This window comes from Trachurus japonicus, chromosome 19, assembly GCF_045865225.1.
Source record: "Trachurus japonicus isolate A0001 chromosome 19, Traja_1.0".
NCBI lineage: Eukaryota > Metazoa > Chordata > Actinopteri > Carangiformes > Carangidae > Trachurus > Trachurus japonicus.
This window is the reverse complement of record NC_140925.1, coordinates 12041867-12069609: the sequence shown is the minus strand read 5'-3', so window position 1 is coordinate 12069609 and position 27743 is coordinate 12041867. Positions and strand designations below refer to the sequence as shown.

General features: G+C 42.7%; 1 protein-coding gene across 4 annotated transcripts in view; it reads left to right on the top strand.

Annotated features, from left to right (window-relative positions):
- Positions 1 to 27743, top strand: part of wnk4a (WNK lysine deficient protein kinase 4a) — a 51616-nt gene that overhangs the window by 21579 nt on the left and 2294 nt on the right. For 2 of the 4 annotated variants that reach the window (XM_085761420.1, XM_085761421.1), the window contains exons 4-20: positions 296 to 516; positions 1753 to 1910; positions 5264 to 5352; positions 6022 to 6241; positions 8146 to 8533; positions 10480 to 10625; positions 11616 to 11689; positions 13090 to 13225; positions 14150 to 14266; positions 16604 to 16777; positions 19245 to 19299; positions 19613 to 19744; positions 21751 to 22640; positions 24529 to 24619; positions 26064 to 26688; positions 27269 to 27474; positions 27609 to 27703. In XM_085761420.1, the coding sequence (XP_085617546.1) occupies positions 296 to 516; positions 1753 to 1910; positions 5264 to 5352; positions 6022 to 6241; positions 8146 to 8533; positions 10480 to 10625; positions 11616 to 11689; positions 13090 to 13225; positions 14150 to 14266; positions 16604 to 16777; positions 19245 to 19299; positions 19613 to 19744; positions 21751 to 22640; positions 24529 to 24619; positions 26064 to 26688; positions 27269 to 27474; positions 27609 to 27703 (3817 nt within the window). The remainder of the gene's footprint in view (positions 1 to 295; positions 517 to 1752; positions 1911 to 5263; positions 5353 to 6021; positions 6242 to 8145; positions 8534 to 10479; positions 10626 to 11615; positions 11690 to 13089; positions 13226 to 14149; positions 14267 to 16603; positions 16778 to 19244; positions 19300 to 19612; positions 19745 to 21750; positions 22641 to 24528; positions 24620 to 26063; positions 26689 to 27268; positions 27475 to 27608; positions 27704 to 27743) is intronic. The other 2 variants (XM_085761424.1, XM_085761423.1) reach the window with 1 other exon arrangement.

Here is a 27743-nt window from a genome sequence, read left to right as displayed (position 1 = left end):
AGTGTTTAAAAAAGCAGTTCTTACTTTTGTAATAACATTTCTCAAATGGCGGATATCCTCTTTCCAAATAAAACCGGCCTTGTCTTTTATACAAACACAACATTAGTGTCGTGTTTGACAGCCTGTCTTTTGATTTTAAATGTCTGATAAAAGGTGCAGAGCAAATTCAGGAAACTATCTCAACTTCAAACTTCCTGTGAGCTGTCAAAATAAAAGATTCATTATTCTGTGACACTGAAAAGCTTCCTCCTGTATTTTTGCTGTGTTGAGTCTGACCTTTTTTTTTTTGTTTCAGGTACTTGAAGAGGTTCAAGGAGATGAAGCTGAAGCTGCTGCAGCGCTGGAGCCGTCAGATCCTCAAGGGGCTTCACTTCCTGCACACGCGCACCCCTCCCATCATCCACCGGGACCTCAAGTGTGACAACATCTTCATCACCGGCCCCACCGGCTCCGTCAAGATCGGAGACCTGGGGCTGGCCACCCTCAAAAGTGCCTCTTTCGCTAAAAGTGTCATTGGTGAGTGTAAATTTACTTGGTGTGTGTGTGTGTGTGTGTGAGTCAGTGTTTACTCTGCTAAAAGATAATGTACACAAATACACAGCTAAAAAGAAACAGTGTTCAGAAGAGACAGTTTACAGCTTATCTAATATCTTCACTGGAAATCGGCCAAAAACATGCAAAATGCCACCGGTCATGAAACGTTAAAGGAGCTGCGATGAAACGAAGCCTTTGTTTGCAGCTGTTAAAGGCTTCTGCTCCAGAAGCTTCCAGATCCTTCTGCTTGTATCTTCTCTTCTTTCCAAAGAAGCCGCTCATGGTGGCCTGTTTTGTTTTTTTGTGGCTTTTAAATTTTTAGTGGGAACTTGCCCTTCCCATCAAACTCACGCAAGGAGTGTCTGAGTCCTCAGAGGCTATATGAATACAGTACCTGTTGATACTTGATTATTGTGATACTTGAGTTCTTGTTTCTTGTTTCTTTTTTGATCAATTGACCTGTTTTGTTTCCTATTTTCCTTTAATCAGACACCTTTTATCAGTTTATTATGATTTTTCAACATCAATTAAGAAACATACATTAAAAACACTTATTACACTTATTATTTATTCTAATTTGTGTAAGAATTTGCATATTAACGCATTACCAGAAAATATTTGTAATGTTAATTGATGTTATTTTGGTTTTCCACATATGGCACCAAATGTATGTAGCTGTTATTATTATATTTAAGCCTTTTTATCTTTCGTCCCAATGGAGGAACAATAGTTTTCAAGCCCCTCTTCTCTAAGAAACACAACGGACGCTCCAGTTACATTCAACACTGTTTCAGTTTCACTTCACCCAGATTTATAGTTTGAGTTGCATCCGTATGGAGGTCAAAGAAAACACCAAATTAATCCCGAATGTTGCTCTGTGTCTGTTCACAATAGCGACTTTATAAGGTGATAATATGTCAGTGTTGAGGTGTTTACAGCTCTTTGTTTCTATCACCATTTGGGTAAAATATCACTTATCACAGGTTCAGTTTTATATCCTGCCATCTGTTCTGTGGAGTTTGGGTAATTTTCACCACATGAGGTGCATTTTTAGAAAAAAAAGTTAATTTTTCTGTAACTTTTCATAGTGATAGATAAAGGAAAGTTCTTCTCAGCATTAAAGGTTCAATGAGGATTTAAATGTAAACTGGAAACTTGGTCGTTCTTCGGTGGTTGAGCTGTAATTAATGGATGAACGTATCTGTCACCTCTTCACAGGAACACCAGAGTTCATGGCTCCGGAGATGTACGAGGAGAAGTACGACGAAGCCGTGGACGTCTACGCCTTTGGGATGTGCATCCTGGAGATGGCCACCTCCGAGTACCCGTACTCCGAGTGCCAAAACGCCGCCCAGATCTACCGCAAAGTCACCAGTGTGAGTAAAGGGAGGGAGAGGGAGAGACCAACTCTTTAACCTGTATTTAACGTAATTGTCCACACGTGTGTTGGCTTTCGTTCACTGGAATTAGACAGAGAGGAACCAGGATTTCTTCTTGTGTATACGTCTGGATATCCTGCATCCTCAGAAATAAGTAGGGGGGCCCATGTCGAATGAAAGCCTCGTTTTTGTCTATTAAAGGCTCAGAATTACTCATTACAAGCTCAGGGTGCAGAGCCACACCATCATCTGAGCGCTTTTAATGTTTTTTTTACTGTTAGCAGCCCACAATCATGACGCAGGACGAGGTATATGTTGCCTAACTGGCCCTGGCTATCGTCGTATTCACTGTAGGACACTCTCTTCTCTATGAAAAGATGTTTGATTTTAAAGGGATAGTTCAACATTTTTGGCAAATGTTGCCAATAATCCCTAAAGTGTTAGGAGTAGGTTCGTTACCTTTAATTGTCGGTGCAAGCTATTTTTAGAACGGCAGAGCAGAGCCGTGAGCTGCTCAGAGCTACGCTACGGAGGCTCATGGGATTTCTTTGTTTCTCTCATCAAACTCATCAAATACACAATCCAACAACTCCAAAATGCTCTGGTGGACAAGTTGTGACCTGCACATTCACCACGCTATGAGATAATGACTGAACGTTACGAGAGTTGTTTTCGAGGGCAAATGCAGAGACTGCTTGCTGAAAAACTGCCCCCGACGGGAATGCGCATCAGTGGTTTTGCATGAATTTACCTCTAAAACAACTCTGTCTCGTAACGTTATCTCATAGCGTGGTGAATGTGCAGGTCACAACTTGAGCGTTTTGGAGTTGTTGGATTGTGTATTTGATGAGGGAAACCAAGAAATTCCATGAGCCTCGGTAACGTAGCTCTGAGCAGCTTGCGGCTCTGCTCCGCCGTTCTAAAAATAGTTTGCACCAAAAATAATGAAACTACTCCTAAAACTGTAGGGATTATGGTAATGGAACAAATTTGCCAAAATATTGAACTATTCCTTTAAAAACAAAAGTGACCTATTAGTGATGGAATTTGCAGAATTTCTGTTCTAGACTCTTGTTTTAAGAAACAACAGATGTTTTTTGGAAACTAAATCGGTCTCTTGCATGGTAAGATAACCGACTAAAGATGACGACGGCTCTGAAAACCACTTGCAGAAGAACAAAATGTAAACTGCAGAATGGATTCAGGCTATATCAGAAAGTAGAAAAAGGAAAAAGACACGTGGGATTACTTCTTAGTGGAACAAAATAGCCCAGAAGCACATTATGTGAGTTTTTTAAGAGCGCAGCAGCAGCATTACAGCAGCAGCGGTGGCTTCAGGCTGCCGTAGCTGCCGCTGCTGCAGGCTAGTGCCAAGTGCAGCGATGATGCCATGGTGGGCAAGAGAGCGGGCGACAGTGGAATTATATGTTTTGGAAAATGTGTCTCACTCTCCTTTTGCTCGCTGCTCGCTGCTCCACAAAGACGGCAGTTTTCTTTCTCGCGTGTCGTCGCATATGCAAAGCAAACAGTGTCTGATGGGGAGGGTTGGAAAAGCGAGAAGGCGACAATGCCAACAGCGAGTCAGAGTGGGTCTGGCTCCTGCACAAACAGCACACACACAATATAATAATGTTCCATGTGCGGAGAAGTCTGAAGAAAAAAAAAGAAAGAAAAAAAAATTCAATAAAAACCATATTAACTGTGCTTTTTTTTGACAATTTGTTTGTTTTACATTTATGTGCAGCGCAGACAAACATGGGTCAGTTTTATTACCATGGCAGCTACATTAACCACCAGCCCATAAAAGCTTACGTAACTTTTTTTCACTTCACATGACTGACCGCGGCGCTGAAAGGTAGAACATATACACACATGTTGACAGGTCCTTGGAAACTTACCATAGGCTTTTTAATGCTTTGTTCAGTGTATTAGTTTCACATCTAATAAATAGACTGATAAATAAATGCTTTTTATTTGCATCTACATGGCCAAAAGTATGTGGACACCTGGACTTTTCACCTGAATCATTCTAATGATAACTATAATAATGATTATTGTTTGTTTATTGTTTTTAGCAAGGCAAAAAGAGGTAACTTTAACACTTTACACTGTATTCCTCCTATATGTACATGTTTGGCATGTCCTCATACTTTTGGGTTGAAATCTACGTCATTTAAAAACCACATTTTCCTTGTGAGCCATTACCATGTTTCCCCTCGTACGTATATTTGTGCAAGATAATTGTTTTGTGATTCATGAAACGGAGTCAATAAGGCAGGCAGGCAGGCAGCCGACTGGCCGGCATATTTCTCAAGATCTTATCGTGACCTCAGGAAAGGTGCAGAGCTGCAAATTAGATTTTCGACCGAGGGGGAAACTGATTTATTCTGAAGGTGCCTGCGAGGACACTGAGTCTCGAAGTGTTTGGAAAAAACAAAGAATCCTCTGTCGCTCGGCTTCAGATCTTTAAAATCACATTTCACCTGTAGGGGAAAGCGTTTTCTGATTGTAGGCCCCTTAGGTTTTTGTGTTTGCATCCACCAGAGGCAGTCACATGTGGGTGTTAAGTAAGGTATAGGGTCAGTGTGTTATATAACGCAGCGAGTAATCGTGCTGTAAACTCAATAACAAAAGTTGCACACACCCAAAACAAACCGTGTCCTCCTCTCCACTCTGTCCTGTTTTCTAATTCAAACATGAAGCGTGAATATCTTGAGAAAATGAACTGTGGTCATAACAAAATAAAAGAAATAAGCGTCCGATTAGTTCCTTTAACACGATAACAAAATGGATCACTCAGCACGTTGCCTCTAGTTCTGGTTATTTGGGTGTTTTGAGTGAGTATCTGCATCTGCAGGCCAAACATCGTCCTGACCTTGGATCTGTCTTATCAATGTTTTTACAGGGATGGGAGCTCCACTGTGATCTACTGTATGTTCATTCTCAAGATGGCATTAGTAAAAAAAAAAAAAAGACACTTCCCCCAGTGTCATGTAAGAGTATAATGAGGAGCCTATATTCTCTGAGCATTGTGGGGTTTTTCCATTTTCATGAACTCTCGGTTTTGTTTTCCCCCCGTGGTGTTGACACGACTGCACAGCAGAATGTCATGCTGGCTCGTTGCAGATGTCGCACAAGTCGTACGTTAGCAGCAGCAGCAGCAGCAGCAGCAGCAGCAGCAGCAGCGAGGTGCAGGCTGGGAGTGGCTGTTTCTGATGGGATACAGTAACTGCACCGCTTGTTGTTGCTCCCTGATCAGTTATTCTGCTTAAAACCAGACACCTCTGGTACCGTTTGATCCGCTGTGAAGCCACCGATGATGAAACCGTCTCCTCTCATTGTTCTCACAGGGAATCAAACCTGACAGCTTCTACAAAGTCAAAGTCCCAGAGCTGAAGGAGATCATCGAGGGCTGCATTCGTATGAACAAAGATGAAAGGTACAAGTTAAAAAAAAACATGCATCATGTGATCAACATGAATAAAATAACAAACTGCATAAATGTTGTATGTTTTCCTTCTCATTAAATGTTTCCTGTTCTTTTTTATTGTAATAAACTATCAGGATCTTTCTAGTTTCCTGTTTATATCTGTATTTTTCCAGCACATCATTCAATTTTCACAGAAAATGTGTCTAATCAGAGATGGAACAGGATTAAAAAACATTACGTAAGGAAAAAAAAGAACCAAAAACTGTTCATTCTGCAATTCAGTCCATTTTTTTTAGTGTAGCGGTTATTAAAATGCTTTTATCTCTTATTTGTAGTTGTAGCATAACATGACGTCAAGAAAAAGTTGGACAAACAGGGATTATCATGGAACATAAACACAGACCTATTCAGGCTGGAGGTTTTTGGAAAAGATTAGGCTTTCAAAAACATGGAAGGCTCTTATTTTGAAAAACAGGAATTTCACAGTAAAACTAGAACTTCATATGCTTTCTGTAAGGTTGTATTTGATTTATTTTGGACTTTTTTCCCCCCCTGTGTTATAGATAAACTTAGTCATTGCGTCGTGTGTTTAACATGTTTTCGTTGAACACGTCCTGTTCTTATCATTTAATCTGTTTTGTCTAAAAGTGTCTAAAACATTAAACTCCTCGCCTGCAGGTACACCATTCAGGACCTCCTGGAGCACCCCTTCTTCCAGGAGAACAACGGCGTGCACGTGGAGCTGGCCGAGGAGGACGACACGGTGAAGTCGGGCCTGAAGCTGTGGCTGCGCATGGACGACACCAAGAAGCTGCACGGGAAGTACAAGGACAACAACGCCATCGAGTTCCTGTTCGAGCTCTACAAAGACGTGCCAGAGGAGGTGGCTCAGGAGATGGTGAGTGGCGGACACACACACACACACACACACACACACACACACTGGACACTCGCTCCTGTCATTAGGTCAACCTTTAGTGCTTTAGTGGCCCAGTTTGTGGCGGCCATTAGTGAGGAAATTGAATAATTGATTCCAGATCAACAGATAGAGTCGACATGTTTTCTCCGCACATCCTGGTATTGATTTACGATGATATCTTTCTAACAGCTCCTCTGGAGGACGGTTGACTTTATAATACATTGTGCAGCCTCCTAATGAAGCACCAATTAGAGTTTATACCTCATTTTCTGTTGCCATAATACTCAGATTAGGTGAGATATACAGTTTTGGGATGTTAATAATGTTACATGCTGACATCATCTCAACTACATGCCTAGCGGGTAGTGAAACGAAATGTTGTTTAGTGCGGACTCGAGGTGCATTTAAAAGGATTTTAAAAAGAATATAAAAAACAACCACAAAAGTTAAAACAACAACCACAAGGACAGGCTGTGCTGCAAAGTGACAGTATGTTCAAACAATACAAATATTAAAGGGATAGTTCAACATTTTGGCAAATTGGCCCATTGCCATAATCCCTATAGTTTTAGGAGTAGGTTCGTTACCTTTAATTGTCGGTGCAAGCTGTTTTTAGAACAGCGGAGCAGAGCGGCGAGCTGCTCAGAGCTATGCTACGGAGGCTAATGGGATTTCTTGGTTTCCCTCATCAAACTCATCAAATACACAATCCAACAACTCCAAAACGCTCTGGTGGACAAGTTGTGACCTGCACATTCACCACACTATGAGATAATAATGCAATGTTACGAGACAGAGTTGTTTTCGAGGTAAATGCAGAGACTGCTTGCCAAAAAACTGTCCCCGACGGGAACGCGCATCAGTTTTGCATGAATTTACTTCAAAAACAACTCAGTTTCCACCGACAATTGAAGGTAACGAACCTACTTATGGCAATGGGCCAATTTGCCAAAATGTTGAACTACCCCTTTAACAAGACAAGACATGGCTTAGTTAAACAAGGAGCAATGAGAGGTAGTTTTATCAAGGTGCAGATGTTGTAAAGTGCATCTTATCACAGAGTCTGATATAAAAATTTGCCCTTTAATTGACGTTTGACCCTGAGCCTCACTAATGGACCCGTGCATCGCTGCTGCTGCTTCTTTAACGGCGGTGTTATGGCGGCGGCAGCAGAAGACGCTGAAATGTGCTACCGTCCATCAGGAGAAAGCCTTTCGCCGCATGTGTCAAGGGCACGGCTCAACATTTAATCATCAGCGGGTTGGAAATGTGAGAGCGTGTCTCAGGAAGCAGCCGGGGTCACGTCTTTAATAATATAATGGCTTCTCTTACTTGTTACGAAACAGGGCCTTATGTCCCCCGCCTCCTCCTCCTCCTCCTCCCTCTCCTCCTCCTCCTCAGCAGAGGTCACTTTTAATGAAAATGCAAGCCACAATTCCTTACTTGTTTACCTCTTTGTCGTAGTTTTCATCAAGATCAAATTTGGTATCGGCAGGGGACATCTGGTCCGAGCGATCTGCTGTAATCTGACTATGTGTTGAGAGGCAGGTTGAGACTGAGTGTCCCGTTCTTCTGCAGGACCGAGTGCGTGTCACAAGAGGTTTTTTTTGCAAGACGCCGACAGCAATAGAAGAATTCAGTCCATGTGTGTTGATTTTTACAGAATGAATACAAAAAAAAAAAACATTTGGTCACATCAAAACAGTAACTGCTGATGTCAAAGCGTGCGTTGTCAGGTCATTAAGTGCAACAGACCTGCGTAAATTGTCTACAACACGCTGCAGCAGCACACCGTGAACCGTGACTTATGCTGTACACCCGTCCCTGTTGTGCCCTGACCTTTTTTTTTTTTGTGTTGTGTTGTGTTGTGTTGTGTTATGCAGGTCGTGCTGGGGTTCGTGTGCGAGGCGGACTTCAAGCTGGTGGCCAAGGCCATACGGGACAGGGTGGCGACCATCAAGCGGCAGAGGGAGAAGCTGAGGCGGCAGGCGGAGGAGAGGAAGAAGAAGCTGGAGCAGGAAGCCATCGAGGAAGAACCCGAGCCTCAGATCACTTCGCTGAAAGCCAGGGATGTCGTCGTCACGGCGGCCGAGTCCCCCACGCCGACCCCGACGCCCCCGGCCGCCCCCGTCCTGTCCCCCGTCACCAGCTCGGCCGACTCCGGTGTCGGCTCCAACTACCCCGCGGAACCAGAGGAGCCCGAGGCCGACCAGCACTTCCACCACCACCACCACCACCACATCCGCCACAACAGCCTGTCCTCCGCTAACTGTGAGCACACTTCATGAAACATCCCATAACACAACGCAAAAACGCCCCAGGCTCTCGGTGTGACACCATGTGTGCAGTTCAGGAACGAGGCCTGAGACGTTTACAGGCTCATGAAACACTAAGAAAACCAGAGGCCTCATGATTAGACTATTAGTGACAGCTTTAGTTTTTTGTAAAACACTCTATAAAACAGACAGATAGATAGATAGATAGATAGATAGATAGATAGATAGATAGATAGATAGATAGATAGATAGATAGATAGATAGATAGATAGATAGATAGATAGATAGATAGAAAAGGACAGACAGAGAGGGGGGATACAAAGAAAGAAAGAAGTAAAAAGACAGAGAGACTGGGTAGATAGAAAGAATTAATGAAAGAGAGAAAGAAAGAGACAGAGAGAGGGAGATGGACAGATAGATAGATAGATAGATAGATAGATAGATAGATAGATAGATAGATAGATAGATAGATAGATAGATAGATAGATAGATAGATAGATAGATAGATAGATAGATAGATAGAAAGAAAAGGACAGACAGAGAGGGGGGATACAAAGAAAGAAAGAAGTAAAAAGACAGAGAGACTGGGTAGATAGAAAGAATGAATGAAAGAGAGAAAGAAAGAGACAGAGAGAGGGAGATGGACAGATAGATAGATAGATAGACAGACAGACAGACAGACAGACAGATAGACCGATTGATCGATCAAAGAAAGAAAGAAAGAAAGAAAGAGGGGGATGGATAGATAGATAGATAGATAGATAGATAGATAGATAGATAGATAGATAGATAGATAGATAGATAGATAGATAGATAGATAGATAGATAGATAGATAGATAGAGAGAGATTTTTAACATATAAAAAAAACTAGTGGAATAAGTGTTAAAATCCCTAACCTGATCAATATACTGTTAAAGAAGTAATCATTATACAGAATTGACCTTTACGAATACATAATAACAATGATATTTTATTTGTATAGCTCTTTTCAATACAATAGGAACACATAAAACAAAGATTTTATTGTGTTATATCATGAATATTATATAGGTATATTATTATTACTGATGCATTCACATGTCAGTGGCATTTTTAAGGTGGAAATTTTAAATTAGCAGCTGTGTGACAAATGTAGTGAAGCGAACAGTGATGTTGTGTGTTTTCCTTCTGGTGTCTTGGAAATAGAAAGAAGCATGAAATTTAAATACCCACGTCAAGAATCATAACTTTGATATCAATCTCATCTGTGCAGTGATTTAATTAGCGACGCTCAGTTTCACAGTCCAGCGCTGCTGCCTGAAACCAGTCTCTACTTGAACCTCCTTCATGAATCCAGTCATATGTTCATCAAATTAGTCCGTCAGGGTGTTCAACCCTTTGACCTCTCACTTCCTTCGACTTGTTGGATGCTTTTGTTTCGGGGGGGGGGGGGTCGTTATCGACTCTGGAGAAGAAGACAAATGTTTTTCACAGCTTCGACTGTACAATTGTGCAGCACAGAGAGTTGTTCAGATCTCAGAGCACATGAGAGGCGCACAGTGAAATGTGATACCGTGGATAACTGAATTATTCACTCGCTGTTAGTCTTATTCCATGCAGTTTTTTTTTCTTTTTTTTCGCCTGTACGCTGGAGCTGTTGAATATTTCTTTTTTTATTTTAATCTTAAACAACGGCCTATGTTTTTCTTTTTTCTTTTTTAAAGGACTTCAGTCTGACCTAGTTTCATTGCATCCAACAGGTCCCATGTGTCTCCCCGACAATGTAAAAGTTTTTTCCACATTGGCGTCATCATCATTGTTTATGTGCTTGTGCGTGTGGTATGTCTCAGTTTGGGGTCATTAGGTGTGTGTTTTTCCGTGTGTAGCCTATGCCTCTGTGTGTGTGTGTGTGTGTGTGTGTGGTCACATGATAATGGGTTATGTCCCTTTTGTTGAAACAGCTGACTGTGAGACGGACGGATATCAGAGCTCCTCTGGGCTTCACGATCCGCTGGAGGCCGGCAGCTTCAACACGACCCCTCCCACCACGCACACCGACCCCCCGACTGTGAACGGCCTCCCCATCCCGGCCCTGCGCTTCCCCTCGGTGAGCGAGCGAGCGAGCGGCTCCTCAATAAAGAGCTTGTTATCGAAGTGGAAAAAATGAGGGGCGTTCAGGGACTTTCAGGACTTTATGACATTACATGGTGCAGACGCTGAGTTATGTAAACAATATGAAGCTGGACAGGGACGTTTTACAATCAGGTAGATAAAAAGAAATATATCATAAAATAAAACACCCTGAATCAAGAGCTATAGGGAATATTCACAGCTATCATCACCAAAAATGGAAGATTTGCTCATTGATTAAGTGTAAAACACACATAACTTTGTGCAGCTACTTAAATCTTTATGCTATTTCCACAGAAAACAAGAAGATGATGTCTATCTGATCTGTTTTACTGCGCTGAAAATGATAACATGCTGATGTTTTACAGTCACAGCACGCTAATGTTTGCTCATTTAGCATGGGAATCAGAATGAGAGTCATAAACCAAAATATTTTGACCTAACTATGGCCCAATGAGAAGATTATTAAAGTTCAACTTAACTCAGTTCATCATGAGGAGGATGTTAATGTCAGACAGATTTTAACAGCTATAATTACTGAGCATCTATCACTCAAAGATTCAAGATTTATCTCTATTTTCATTCTGCATCAACATCAAAGATGCAGAGCAGAACGAAACTGCGAGCATGGCTTTATAAAAACTCAAAACCATAACTGGAGGATCTGTGAAATCCTTTAGCTTCATCCTCTGGGGACCATGAAAATCAGAACTTAAGTTTCATGACCATCTCTCCAGTACAGTAGTTGTTAGTTAAAATATTTCCGTCTCTAGACCATGACTCTTAAAAAACAATTTGTACTGATAAAGCAAATTATCAAACAGAGTAAATTGATGTTCAGTTTTTTTTTAAGTAGATAAAACTGCTTTGATGTAATGGATTCCTTCTTCAAACGAAAAATTAATTAATTACTCAATGTTTTTTTTGTTTTTTTACCTTTTCCACTTCTATTCATTTCTATTTCTAGAGTATTGCAGTTTCCACCAACTTTGAACATGGAAACTCAGGACCCCCGAGTGGCTTCAACTCCCCTGTGGACAGGTAAAGCTCCTCATCCTTCCTCACTCACTCTGTTGTTGTTGTTGTTGTTGTTGGAATAGCAGGGTTCAATAGTTCCCTCTGTATTTAAGCTGGAAACCTGAAAATCAATGTGAATCTGGTAGAGATGTCCGGTCTTCTCTCCTCCTCCTCCTCCTCCTCCTCCTCCTCTTCCTCCTCCACATCTGTGTGGCTGTGACAACAAGCCAGAGGCGATCGACAGGCTCCTCTTGTGTTTTTATTGCTGCGAGGCAGAGCGGACCCTCGCAGGTTTCTGTGCGACTCGGCCTCTGATCTTGTCGGGGGCCCTGTTTTCCATGTTGGTGGGATATTGGGAAGCGTGTGGCTTTATTCTCGGCGTGACGTGTCGTGTGTGTTTGTGTGTTGAGGGATTTTCATCTGAGCTACAACTAATTGTTGTTTTCATAGTTCATAGTTTTAACGGTTTATTTTTGAATTGATTAATAACAATTCAGTTTGCCCTAAAAAAAAACATTCACTTTATACAGTAATTGTTAGTTCACTTTTAAAAAAGTCTTTTATGTGATTGCACAGTGAATTCGTCTGTAGTTTGTCCCCCATGACGGATGCTTAATCCGTCTTGTCCGTGGCGGATTGAGATAAATGTCAAATCTAGCTGAGCGTCATGTTTCATAACAGCTTTGGCACGCTCCACGTTAGGACCCAAAACACAGACCTGAGTCGCTTAATTCTCCTTAATAAGAAAAGCTCTTGATTAACTAATGAGCAGAAATTCAAGAATCCTTTTTTAGCATCAAAAACAAATGATCCACCTCACTTTTATTTATTTATTTATTTTCAATGTGTCTGTACTTAAAGGTGAAGACTTTGGGCTTTGCTTTGACCTAATGTTACCCGAGAAGTGGAGGTTTTTAAATAGAGACGCTGGTGGACGCCGGCCAACCAGTAGGCCTGTAAATGTTTGGGGAGGTGGACGGAGGGGAGTCTGTGACCACAGCCATCCAAAAAGACCCAGGAGACGCAATTAGCTGAACCAAAGCTTTTTATAAATAAGAGAAAGAAAGAAAGAAAACCTGAATGTTCTTCCATTTCTCTGAAACCTAAACCTCCTTCATTGTATAAATACCACAGGTCACGTGGTCGCGAGTCGACGACGCTTCCTCTGGACGAACACCAGCTTCGTATAGACTCTGAACAGGCCCGCATTGTTTTAACTCCACTGTTTATGCCACTGTAGCACATCAAGCCTCTATTTGACATTTCATAAGTGCTGTTTATTATTATGTGTGAGGCCGAGTTAAGTGGCCATGATCGATGTTCAATTCCCTTTTGCTGTACACTGATGTTGTGGATGATTAATTGACTGTAAAAAGGGAAGTTTCTGTGGCTCATTCTCTAACCAGTGGGATCTGTCATCGCAGCTACGCCTCCGATGTGACGTCAGGCTTGAGTGACGGCTACGAGGGCCTATCAGAGAAGAACGAGAAGACGGCTGCAAGGCGGACCGCCGCAAAGCTGTTCAGGAGGAGGGCGCGCTCCAGGCTGCGCATCACAGGGGTACGAGAAATTAAAAAATTAAAAAATAGAAAATAAGTTTTGTTCACTTGGATACAGCTCTGGAAAAAATTTAGAGACCTTTAATTTTCTTAATGAATCGGCTTCTCTACATCACATCTCACTCTACTTAATGAGGCAGTGATTAGGTGATCACCTGAACCAAATGAAGATTATAAAAACCACTCTATTTGACCAATGTTGATTTCTGAACTCTTCTTAAGTTAAAGAATTAGTGTTGTGTTATTTAAAACTGATAATGAACTTGTTTTCTTTTGCATTATTATTATTATTCGAGGTCTGAAAACAACTTTTGGAACTTTTTGCCATTTTCTGCCAATAAACGCTTTTAAATGACAATGTTTTTATTTCAAATTTGGGAGAAATGTTGTTAGTAGTTCATAGAATAAAACAAAAATGTTAATTTTACTCAATCACACAAAACCAAAGAAACTGATCATTTTTAATGTGTCTCTTAATGTTTCCCAGAGCTGTATATACACATAAACAAATCAATCAATCAGTCAGCTGGATTAATAAATTGAATTAATGGAGGGAGTTTAATTTAATTTAATTTAATTTAATTTATTGCATGTGGTGAGACTCCGCCCTGATTATGTAACACTATCAGTGGCCGTGTTGTTGCATTTCTGCCCTGCTCAGGACACTGTGGTGTTTTAATGGGTGTGTTTGGACTGCAGACAGAGGCAAACACATCACGCTCAACCCACATGTGCATACACATGTGCAAACACACAAAACACAACTTGCATGTTACAGTAGACTCACACACACATGCACACACGCACATGTTAACATAGCAAACACATTGTTCCTCCCGTGTTTGACTGCGCTCAGAGAGTAAACACACTCCTGTCGCTACCATTGATCCTGTGATCTCCTCCCTCCCTCTCTCTCTCTCTGCAGCTCTCTGATAAAGTGGACCGCGTGGTGGAGTGTCAGCTGCAGACGCACAATGACAAGATGGTGACCTTCAAGTTTGACCTGGACGGAGATAACCCTGACGATATCGCTGCTGTCATGGTGCGTCACTAACAAGTGCTGAGTCGCCCACCGGGGCCAAGCGGTGATCAACAGCTCCTAATCAGAGGGTCGATAATAAAACACTTGAGTCGGGTTGAAAGAATAGAGAGGTCTTTGTTTCCTGTTATTTATTCCTTTGACTTTAGACCAGGTAAAGATCAAGCTATAATGACCTTTTTGTTTGTTTTTAGATATAATTCTGATACAGTATAATCTAAGATTAGACTCAGGTTTCGGAGGAACATTGTCAATCTAGACTTGATTTATCCCCTAACTTGGGTGCAATGGAGAATCAAAGTATTGTTGAGATGACAGAAGTTTGAACCCCTTATACATCCCAGATGAACCTACATAACCTTTGTTTGTCACAAGGGACAGTGACAGGATGTAGCACTGGAGCAGCAGAAAGCCTGAGCAAACGTTGAAGTTTCTATTCTATTGATTAGTATTTAAACATTTCATTTTAAAGAGCAGAAATACAGCGTTTCTCTCTCCCAAACATCACACGTTTAACTTTAAACGAAGCAGAAGATGGCAGCGATGGTGATTCTTACAGATTCACCATTGGGTTAATCACTTTATTTCATATTACACATCATCACACAGGAGATCCCAAAGAGCTGAAGGAAGCTGATACAGAATATCTATTATTCCATTCATGGTTTACATACTTCACATGGTTGCACATATTTACTTAATGTACACATAGTCACCATAAATGAAAAGGAGCAGGATGAAGAAAAACTTATGGTCCCTGCCCCTTCCTGTTGTTATAATTGCATTGGCTTAATATCAACTCCAATATTATAGCTTCACTATTTCAAAAAATTAGAAAAGATGATGAAAAGATGATGAAACATATCATAAAAATAACAAGTAAACAAACAAGCAAAATCATGATATGATGAAATAAAATAAATTGACGGCGGGGATGTTAAAGGGCTTAACAATGAAGAAGTGCAGTCACTCAGTCAGCTGATAAGTCTGGCAGCAGCTTCCTGTATCTTAACATATACATGATTTATCCTGCCTCTAGTTAACAACGTTTTCTTTTTTTGTTTTGGTTTTGTTTGTTGATGCAAACTCTGGCTGATATTGTATCTGACTTAGTGAGAAGTGAGTGACGCAGGTGAACAGCCCCCACCACCACCACCACCACCCCATCCCCTCCTCCTCCCAATGTTATTGTCTTTAAGCTTCATTAGAGGCAGGAGTGAACGGAGGTGTGGAGTGTACATACAACATGCCTCTGTGTGTGTGTGTTGAAGGCGTGATGAGGCAGCGTGTTCACCAGCATTTTTTTGTTTGTGTGTGTATGTGTGTTCACTGAATGTACTGTTTTCCCCGACTCTTAAAACACTGTGCGCTTTTGTTTACCCCGTCCTGGCACAGCGGGGGGTGGGGAGGGGGTGGGGGGTTGCTTGGCATCACAACAGCCCCTGTGGTTCTCTCTTAAATGAGGTGAATTATGCCTTGCTGACAGGAAACTGTCACCACGCCCCGACCCACAATTCACAGCGACTGCAAATGAATATGCAAAACTCAAAACCTCCTCTCTGCTCAACTCTGGATTTATATGAAATTATTTATGTGCAATGAATAATTATTGGCTGAAGTGAGGTGGTGGTGGTGGTGGTGGTGGTTTAGTGAGACAAGCACACAAATAGACAAACAAGTACATTTAGTGTGTTTAGAGGCAGCACATACTGTATTCTCCTTTTACAGGGGTGGAAAATTACATTTACTCAACTACTGTGTCTGAGTACTACAGCTTTAAAGTACTTTTACTTCCTATTTTCTGCTACTTGTTTTTACAGCTTTTGTTATTAGTTACTTTGCAGCTTTTATATAGAAGAACACAATGACGAACTTCTAATACATGAAAGGAAAAAAAAGACAGTAGAAGTCTGCCTCCATGTTAGTATTAATATTGTATTAGTATAGTAGTAGATATCTATCTATCTATCTATCTATCTATCTATCTATCTATCTATCTATCTATCTATCTATCTATCTATCTATCTATCTATCTATCTATCTATCTATCTATCTATCTATCTATCTATCTATCCATCCATCCATCCATCCATCCATCCATCCATCCATCCATCCATCCATCATCCATCCATCCATCCATCCATCCATCCATCCATCCATCCATCCATTCATCCATCTATCTATCTATCTATCTATCTATCTATCTAATTTTACAGATGAAACCTTTCTACTTTTACTTAGATTTTACTCTTAACAGGTGTCTTCAGATTGTGATATTGTAAATATAACTATTAAATAATGTCTCCTGTGTCGTGTTTTGTCGTCCTCTGTGTCCTGCAGGTGCACAACGAGTTCATCCTGCCGTCGGAGAAGGAGGGCTTCATCCACCGCATGGGCGACATCATCAAACGGGCCGAGGCTCTGATGGCCAAAGAGCAGCCGGTCCACAGCAGCCTGCACCGACTCACCCAGCCGGCTTTCCACAGCGGGGTCAACTCATTGTCTTCCTCACAGGTCAGCCGCACCACAACACCTGCTCCACTCAAGCTCAAACTCAAATACATCTACATCTTGTTAGCTGAGAAACAAAGCACCAACGGTGACTGAAAGCGTCTTTTTTTACTGTCTGATTGTCGTCAATTACCTCAGCTATAGTGTATCTAGCTGTGCTTACATAAGGCAGAGTCATAAATCTAGTGCAAATGGAGCTGCAGAGTAAAAAAAAAGAAAAAGAAACCTTGACTTGAGTGCTTCCCTCGCTGTCCCTCCTGAGACTCGCCCTTCACGATGGAAGGTTAAGTGTCCTAAAAGCCACCTAAAAGAGGACGTAGTGCTTTCATTCGGTACATAATGTTACTAAAAGCACCAGTGTCATAAAAAAATAACCTGTGATTTGTGGAAACACACCCCATGCTTCTTTTTTTTTCTCATTTATTTGTTCCCACAACCAGCAAGCCTTTTCCAGTTCTTACACCATAATGAACTTTCCAGCATATCTGCCCAACAATGAACGGGTAAAATCATTTGTGTTTGGATTTATTGAGCCTTTCTGAATCAAGTCTCTGTGAAGCTGTGAAATGAAGACTTCCAAGAATAAAAAAAAGAGAAAAAAAAGAGGGGCAGTGCTTTTCCTGTACATGATATGACCTAATGCCTAATCATCAGATACTGTTTGTCTGCTGCTGAGGCGAGGGGGGGAAAAACGTGTAGTATGTTCTTCCAGTACATGTTCCAGGACAAATCTGCTTGTGCCCTCGAGTGAAAATAATCTCCCATATTTGTAAGTCATGATGAGGAGAAGGAGGAGGAGGAGGAACTAGAACAATGTGCTGCTGTTTCATGTAGAAGAACCAACCTCCACCTTTAAACTATCTACCTTGTTCACCACGTTTCCGACCCCCTCTGGCTGCGTAATTACCCCGAACCACTCGGTGGACAAATCTCTCCTGGATCAACTCCAGCACTTGATTAAAAACACTGCATGGACCACTTCCATCCTCCCCCTCCCCTCTCTTTTTGCCGGCACAGTCCTGCCGAAAAAAACAAAACAAAACCAAAAAAAAAACCAACCAGACCGAGCCAGTTAAGTCAGGAATAAAACCCACAAGCCCAGAGACTCATCGATCGATCTATCTCTGTCCGGGCCGCGCTGTGCTGTGCTCCTCAGGTATAGGCTGCTATTCTGAGATCACTGGGAAGAGACACTGTGTACACATGGTGGTTGAATCCGTGGAAACGAAGCAATGCACACACAGCGCTAAGCAAAACAATAACAATGGTAACACGCTGATGTTCGCCAGGTTTGATAATTAGTAGCAAATTAATTAGTTTTCCAATTATTGGAGGGATAAAGATTAGATGAAAAGTTGAGGTAAAGTTTTAATCATTTAACTTCATTGCCAAAAACATCTGAATGTTATTTTGTTCCCCCCTTTTCAATCCATGGATGAGAGGATGTTTTACCAGGATAAGTCTCGTCCTGTCCTGGTGATGCCAGATTGAAGTCGGAGGATCACAGCGGCTATTAGGGTTTATCCTCTGGGAACCAAACAATTTCACGTCAATCCATCTAATAGTTGTTGAGATATTTGAGTCTGGACCAAAAGACTCAAAGAAACGGTGGGAGAGACCAACAGTAAGAGAACGAGACCTTCACTGTCGATCCTAGAGCCTCTGATAGAAAAGCTCAGCTGAGAAAAATCCTGTTTACGTGCCTCGATTCGAGCGGGCCAGTTATCCCGATAAGACTTTTCCATAAAACAACCTTGTATAAATACACAGCGAAGCAATAATAGTTAGTTATATTAAGTGGTTAATAACACGGTATTTATTGTGGAAACAGCTCTTCACAACTTCACAATAAAATCTTTACGGCCGTGTTAGCACTACCAGAGGAGAGAAGTCCACTTTAATGCATGTTGTGCTACACTTACAAGTGATATATTATTATTGTATACGGTCGTTATGGTGTGTTCCCGGTGTCACCTGACGTCTGAAACATCCAGCGCTTTAGTGTCTCGCTTAAAAAGATTCATTACATGGATGAGGTTTTACCAATCAGCCTGTCGAAACAGCTGCATAATATCTAGTGTGGTTTTTGGAGGAGCATTGTCTAGTCTGAGAGAATTACCCAACAGACACCACATGGGCAGTTCAGCTTTGGCTAAAGAGAGACGACAAATTTTTTGAAGCAGAAAACCGATTTTCGGAGCCAAAACAGACTGAAATTATTAATCATCATGACTTGTGTCGGTGGTTTGATCCAGTGTCCTCGGGCAAGATAGCGAACTCCAAGTTGTGAGTGAATGGATGAATTGAAAAGCCCAGTTTAAATACTGAAGCAGTGCCACATTTATATGAATACAGTACACTCCAGTCCAGTTTCTAACAAGCTATAAAAGAACATTTTATATATTTGTCAATAATGAATAGAGGTGGAGACTGACTTTTAACCTCTGTGCTTTCTTTTTTTTTTTTACAGCCGAACCTGCACAGTCACACCCTGCCCCGAACACACTCGTCCTCTTCTCTGCCCGGTAAGCTCCGTCATGTCTGGTCTGATTGACCTATTTCACCCATTAGTGGGAAACTGGCTAATTAAGAGATTGAGGATGGATATGAATCTAAAAGTGAATGAACGCCTCAGATGCTTTGATTAAGAAATTCATGTCATTAACGTCTTAACTTAGCTGAACTGCATAAAGACTGTCTTTTGCACAGCATGCCCAGACTGACTTGCATCTGTGTGTTGCATTATTTGTTTTACTATGCATGCTTGTTGCATTTGCATGTTTGCAGATGTATGTGCACGGGCATCTACTCATGCATGATGTGTGTGTCTTGTCTCAGACTTCAGTGTGGCTAACCCGGGCGTAGGGGTACGTGGCTCTCCCCTGTGCCCAAATGGAGACGTCTTCAGTGCAGACATTACTTCATCTGGGCGACCTCTAATACGCTCACAGTCTTTCCACAACGCCCCAGGTAAATAGCCCCGCCACCCCTCCTCTCCCCTCTCCTCCTCTCCCCTCCGGTCCCTACGTGAAGAGGCCGAGCATTGTTTACTGTTTCAGCAGCGCACTGAAAAATTCTTACAGTCCTCTGGCGGAGAATAAGTCAAAAAAAAAAAAGCACAAGCTCAGCTACCTCATAAAAACCGCCCCCTCCCCTCCTCACGGCCCGGTTCTGGTATTGTTCTGACATTCGCATGGCGCCATCCGCCATCCCCACACCTCAAAGCCTCCGTCTGTCTCTGCCCTTTTTTGCAGCCGGGCCTCTTGGGTAATTACCTCACCTGAAGGGGCGCTTTTCTGGCTTTTAGGGAGCTGTGAATGCTGTCGCTGTAAACTGTCAGCTTGTTCTCCTGCGATAGTCGACTCGGCACAACATCTGTTTGCCAGCACAAACTCCTACAGAATTTCCAAGAAATTCTCCCCCCCCCTTCAAAGTCTCCTTCCCCACAGGAGGGTCTGAGGGTGAATTACAAGAGCACATATCCTCCATACGCCCCCCCAGTTCCTGCCTCTGCGGCCATCTGAACATCCTCATCCCCCTCTTGTCCTGTGTCCTCCTCCTTGCTCGCTCTGCTGGATGTCCACCACCACCGCTGCTGCTGCTGCTGCTGCATGGTCGCTTTCGCAACGCCTCTTGGCCGCCCGCCACCCTTATAGAGTGTTGCTTAACCTATGTTTCCGTCAGCATGGAAAAAAAAAAGTAGAGGCTGGTTTGCATCATCAGCGACAGGAGGTGTGGTTTAAAACTGTGGAGCCACTGTTGAGGTAAATGTCAAATCAATGGATGGAGCTGAGATATTATTTGGCATCCTTAAATTATTCCCAAAGGAGTGATGTGATGTGATGTCGAAATCCAGACGACTTTAATCTCACAATCAGGCCTGACAAAAAAAAGAAGAAAAAAAAGTTGTGTACAGTACACACACACACACACACACACACTTACACACGTGTGTTTCATTTAAACTCCTGTAAAGCGTCATGAGGAAAAAAGCCTCACTCGCTCTATTGATGCCGAATCCCTCACAGCCATGTAAGCCTTGTGTGCAAGTGCTGCGGCTTACAAATGCAATTATAGTCGGATACAAGCTTTGAAGGAAACGTCTTTGTTCACCATGGAAACCCATTATTTGAAAAGGACGGGGAAAGATTTATGCTCCATGTGGCGTGTGTCTTGGCAGGGGGTTGAAGGAAAAGGGGGATAGAGGAGGAATGAGTGATCTAACTTGTCTCCCCGGGTCAAATCAGTCCAGCGCTGCACTCAGGCTAAAGGAGGGGGGTCGGAGCTGTTAAGTTTGACTTTTTTTCAGTTTTGATGGACAACTCAGACGACGTTAGGAAACTTTTTGGTAACCCTTTAATTGACAGGCCGCTAATTAGGTGATAATGTCAAGAAATAGCCAAGAAATAACAATTAATTGGGTCATTATGTCTAGAAATAGCCTAGAAATAACAGTCAATTTCATAGTAATGTGGAGAAATACAGCCAAGAAATAACAATTGATTGCGTAGAAATAGCCCAGAAGAAATAATTGATTGTAATTGACAATTGCAAGGACTTGGTGGAGAAAAATTCTGGCCTTTCCCAAAAAATTCAAAGGCATTCTTGGAATTATTGCGCAATTAATTGTTTGTTTGCTTTTCATGCTTTGAATCTTTTGGGAAAGGCCAGAATTTTTCTCCACCAAGTCCTTGCAATTGTCAATTACAATCAATTATTCCTGGGCTATTTCTAGGCAATCAGTTGTTATTTCTTGGTTGTATTTCTCCACATACCTATGAAATTGGCTATTTCTAGACATTACGATGCAATTACTTGTTATTTCTTGACATTATCACGTAATTAGCGGCCTGTAAATTAAAGGGTAACTAACTTTTTCTCTTCTTTTCATTTTTTCATTTTAGTTTATTTGAAAAGGGACAGTGTACATTAATAAAACATTGTAAAACTTGTCGCACCTTGTCTTTGTCTTGCAGGGTCTCCTCTCCACTACCAGCACCACCCTGCCTCCCTGCTGCCCCACCACCACCACCACCACCAGCAGCACCAGCACCACCAGCACTACAACCTCCCCTACATGGGCCACACTCACTTCCCGTTCCCGTACCCAGGCTCTCCGGGTTCCCCGAAGCCGGCGGGGGTCCACCCTCCCCTCACACGTGTAGCCAGTAACCCCACCTTCCCGTCCGTCTCCTCCCCGGCCCCCGGCTCCCCCAACGCCCTGAACGAGACCCCGAGCCCCGGGAACAGCAGCGAGAGCCTCACCCTGTCCCCGCCCACCCCTCAGCATCCCAACATGTGGCCCCCGCACTCGCAGCCCCTGTTTTCCTTGGCTAACGTCATCTCCATGGCAATGAGCATGGCGCAGTCTTTCATCCCTCCTGCCAGCCAGGGGATGCCCTCCTTCCCGGGCTATCACCCCCATTTACCCACACACATGGCGGCCCCACAGTCCGGCGGCTACAGCTACCCGCAGCAGTACCAAAGCCCCCCTGTAGAGGTCCCCTACCCCACCGTGGGCATGCCAGCACAGAACAACAACAACAACATCTACCACAGCCCAGACAACACGCCTCAGATGGATCACGGAGCGGCGTTCCCTCATCCCGGCTGGTCCCATCCCGTCTCTCCGCCCTCGCTGCCCTCCACTCCTCCGCTGGCCCCTCAGGAGCCGCCGCCCCTGCAGCAGGTCGGACCCTCCAGCCCCCCCCTCTACCACAACCAGGAGGACGGTCTCGGTCTCCACAGTTATGGGACCCCGTATTCGGCGCAGGCTCCAGCGCCGGCTCATCCCAAACCACAGGTCTCCAGTTCAAACTCCTCGTCAGATCTTTCTCCGTCACCTCCAGAGAGCCCTGAAAGCACTGTGAGTCGTCTCCTAATATAATCTCAGGGAGGACAGCTGCATCACAGTGATTTTTTATTTATGTTTTATTTTAACTTTTTCACAAAAAATAGAAAAAACACAATTTACAGACTGCTAATTACCCCTAATGTCAAGAAATAGCCTAGAAATAATAATTAATTGCGTAGTAATGTCAAGAAATATCATAGTAATGTTTTTCATAAAGGCAAAAGATTGCACATGCTTTTCATGCTTTGAATTTTTTGGGAAAGGCCAGAATTTTTCTCCACCAAGTCCTTGCAAATGACCGTTTCTGGTTTATTTCTATGGAATCAATTGTTATTTCTTGGCTATATTTCTCCACATTACTATGAAATTGACTGTTATTTCTAGGCTATTTCTCGACATTATGACACAAATAATTGCTATTTCTTGGCTGTTTCTTGACATTATCACGTAATTAGCAGACTGTAAATTACAGGGTTACCAAAACATACATACAAAATGGGTATACAGCACCTGACATTGTTAAATGAAGTAATTGAAGTTATAAAAAGAAAGACAGAGGCTATATGAAGATATATATACAATAGCCAAAGTAGTCCAGTGCTTCCTGTCATGATACTGTCAGGGGTATGAATAAATAACAAAACAAAACAAAACAAAACAAAGACCAAAGGAAAACACTGAGAGGAGGATGAAAACCTTGATACCACATAGCAGCCTGATTCATATACTGGTCATATCTCATAAATCCAAAAATGGCTTCCATGCTTTCTCATAATAGTTTGGTGCATTGGCATAGATCTGCTAAGGCGAATCTGTTCCATCCAAGGAACAAAAAACCATTTCGTTGAGCTCAGTGAATTTAATTATTTAGTTACTTGCACATCCAAAAGGTTAAATGCAGGTACGTAGGAAGGTGTCACTCCAAAGAAGTTCCCGCAACACTGCTCTTCCAAACCATCACCTTTAATAATACTGGGCCTTCATCAAAAATCTTACAGACAGTTCATTCTGGAAGCTTAAGTAGACGACGCTCCACCCATTCAATGTGCACAGGTTACTCTGTGTCAGTGTCTCTCCATTAGCTGTAATTTGTGACCTAATCTCAGTGAATTAAAAATACAACTGTCAGGTCAGCTGTCTTCCCCGTGAAGGTGTCGCCTACTGAACCCACTAAAGAGATTATTGAAGGCTCAGGAAACCTGTGCAGGTGTTGGGTTAATTAGCTGATTAGAGTGTGACACCATTAGATTACAGTAGCGAACCTTTTCTACAATATTCAAATTTTTTGAGATCCTGAATTTTGGATTTTCATTAAATGTAAGCCATAATAATTACAATTAAAAAGAATAAAGACGTAATGAAATATTTTAGTCTGTGTGTAATGAATCTACTGTATACTGAAATCAGTTAACCTTTTCCTTGATATTATATATCTGCCAAATCTTTGTGATCTATTTATGCAAATGAGTGCGACACGAAAATTATTAAATGAATTAGCAATTGCAACTATTTATTGTTTACATCTTTACATTTGCAAACATTTCAACTTTCTATAAACTGAATATCTTTAAAGTGAATGATATTTGAAGTTATATAAAAAGAAAGTTCCTTCACTCATTCAAAAATTACCATAATTATTATTATAAATTTGAGATGCAGTAACTCTTGGTTCAGTACGAGCTCCCACTTTTAGCAATATTTAAAATCCGACCGCTGCTGCACTGTGTTAAACTTCACTGGGATCATTTCACGTGCGATAGAATGAGGCCAGTGAAGTTTTATGGTCGGACGTGAGCGATAGCCGAAACACTGAGTCTTAGGACATTTATGAGGCAACATGTGGGTCAGTACTCGATCTGCTGCAGCACTAAATCTAATGATATTTATTCTTTCTGTCTAGTTATCCTCCTTCAACACCCAACTGCTCCCTGCTGTAGCTGAGATGAACGCCAGTACCCCAAAACCAAAAGCAGCTCCCTCCACTCAATCTGGTAAGACTTTTCTTTTTTTTCCTTTTTTTAAAATGTATTTTGCATGATCACATGTTTCTCCTCCTGCGCGTCTGGATCATAAACACCTGATGTGAAGTGTGTTTACAGCCCAGGAGCTGGGAAATGCCATCGTGTATGATGTTTATGTTTGCACCCCAAACAGACCCACACACACGCGAATGCATCCACAGCCAAAAGTTACAAGTGTTTCTCCTCTGCCACCTTTTTTTATGATACAGTATATTAGCTCTAAATACGGCCTAATGTCCCGGTTACGGACAATTTGCCTTTTGAGTTTGTTTTCAGTCGCTCTCTCTCCATCGTATCCTTGGTGACATTGTCATCTGTTGGCGGTGCCCCGGGAGGCGTTGCGTAACCGTCTGGATGTAATGTTCCATTCAAAACGAACACAAACGTAGGTGTGATGATGATAGCGACCCTCCCCTCAGACGTCGGCCAATCAGCGCGGGGCCTGGCTCGTTACAGGCCTCTCCTCCCCACATCCACACCTGTCAGTATTTATACCCTCCTCAAGGAGCCCACATTTAACAGAGTCCCTCTGTTTCAGCGGGCACAGGCCCAGGCGCTGTGTGTGTGTGTGTGTGTGTGTTTACTGTGAGAAGGACACTCGGTGGGCAAACTGAGGCACTGCAGGAGTTTAAAGCCTAAACATGGCCTGCAGATGTGACTGTTTGTGCACTTCTCATACATCAGATAGACTCACAATTATAAGATATGATCTCTGCTGTGATTAAAGCTCTATAGGGGATATCCACCTATACACTGGGAGATTACCATTTAAGGAAATAAGACACAACAGTGACACCTCTTAACACTGTAGCCAAGAAACACATGATTGGATTATAATCAAACCATATCAGTCAGGAATGAATGGGGCTTTGTCCTAATGATCAACCACCTCTGATCAGATTAAGGAACAACCACTGCTGCTCAGTTAGTGATTGGCTGTCACTCATATAAATCAGCTGCCCAGATGTTAAAACTTGTTATTCATGGAGTCTAGAAGTAAGTAGTAGCACAAATGTTAACAATACAACGTTTTTCTGAGGGAAAATGTAGAGTTGATTGAGTATTTTATATATATTTTTTATCTTTAAAGGATCTAATCAGGGCAGGGCCGTTGCTAGGAATTCTGGGGCCCCTGAAAGAATACTAAAGTGGGCCCCTGACTTTTCCACAATTTTTTCTTAGACTACGTATGTATCATCATTTTTTATTTAGCCTACTTTGTTTTGATGCTAATGCAGCATTACTATGAGTACTAGTCAGGGTCTAAGCAGAATAATTCAGTCATACAAAGATTAGACTGGGTTTTTTTGTGGGCCCCACTGGGCGCTGGGCCCCTAGAATTATCATCACCTTTCTCCCCTATACAACGGCCCTGAATCAGGGTAAAAACACCATTTCTTCCTCTGTTTCACAGAAGTCCAGTCGGCACCGGTGACCGTCGGGCGCTTCCAGGTGACGCCCAGTATAGGCATCCCTGCGCCGGCTGTGCCCGTATGCGCTGCGCCCGCCGCCGCGCTGCAGCCCGAGGACGGCGGCAGCACCCCGACGGAGAGCAGCACAGAGGAGCAGGAGGAGTCTGAGACCAGCCTGGGAACCTCGCTCACCATGTCTCCTCCTCACCCGCACCCCCACAGAGGGTCAGCGGGGCTCCTCCAGGAGGTGGGCAGCCTCGAGCAGCAGCAGCAGCAGCAGCAGCAGCAGCAGCAGCAGCAGCTGGACAAGGGAGAGGAGGAGGAAGATGAGGATGAAGAGGACGAGGGAGAGGTCGTCGGGGAGCGACAGAGGACGAGGAAGAGGAGCCGGAGGAGGGCGTACAGCCTCAGCCTGCTGGGGACGTCTGCGGACAGCGGGCTCTCGGTGACGGCTGCTGAGATGGAGGGGAGGCTGTGGGACGGGGCGGTGGGCAGCCCCCAGTACGGCAACGCCCTCCACAACTTATGGATGATGACTTACAACCGCAACGGCCCCTACCTGAGCAGCGATGACTCAGACAGCGATGACGAAGAAATGCTGGAAGAGCTTCAGGAACTCAGAGAGAAGTAAGTGACACCGGGGACGACGGCCAAAATACAGTTGTGAACTCATCATGCGCCATAAATAGAAACTCAAAATCACTCTTAAAGGTCCAGTGTGTAAAATGAGGGGAAACAGTGACATCTAGCTTTCTGATTCTATTATTTATCTATTAAATAATTCTATTGTTTATCTATTAAATAATTCTATTGTTTATTTATGAACACTCTCTAAGCAAGACCCTTGCCATATGTACTGTATATAAAAGAAGAATTATAAGGCTGTGAAAACCAAACAGATCCTATTTTATAGCGATTATACACTTCTAAAAATATATTCATTGGTAGTATATTCAGATTTTGCAAATAAACCTTGACAAATATTACACCCTGGATCTTTAAATCACTTTCACAATTATATTTCATTGGTTATACTGTTTTAGGGCAACACAACACTGCACTCTGTATTTGTAATGAAAAAAAAAAAATAGGACTTTTGTTTCTGCAACTTAACAAGTCTGAGAGGATTTCCAAGACCTACAACAGCCCAGTTTCAAATTCCTTTATCAAAGTCATTGCTTAATTGTTACTTGTCGTCCTTCATCAGGCATCTGACCGAGGTGCAGGCCCTGCAGGCTGCCCAGAAGAGAGAGATCGAGGAGCTCTATGAGAAGATGGGGAAGGTTCCTCCTCCGGGCATCGTCTCCCCGGCTGCTATGCTGTCCAGTCGACAGCGCCGCCTCTCCAAGGGGAGCGGCTTCCCGTCGTCCCGCAGGAACAGCCTGCAGCGCTTGGACATGCTGCCACTCCAGGGTAAAGAAGATTAGAAGATCCAGTTTTTTTTAAAACAAATCATAGTGTGTGTGTGTGTGTGTGTGTGTGTGTGTGTGTGTGTGTGTGTGTGACAACATTGTATTTATGTTGTGTTTGTGTGTTTGTTTTCTCAGGTATCATTAGGAGAAACTCCCTCGGAGGCAGCAGCAGCGGCTCCCAGGACAAACCCAGCAAAGGGGTCACCTTTGCCACTGACATTAGTAGAATGGTGAGTGTGAGTTCAGTGCATTATCAGATTATTATTTCCA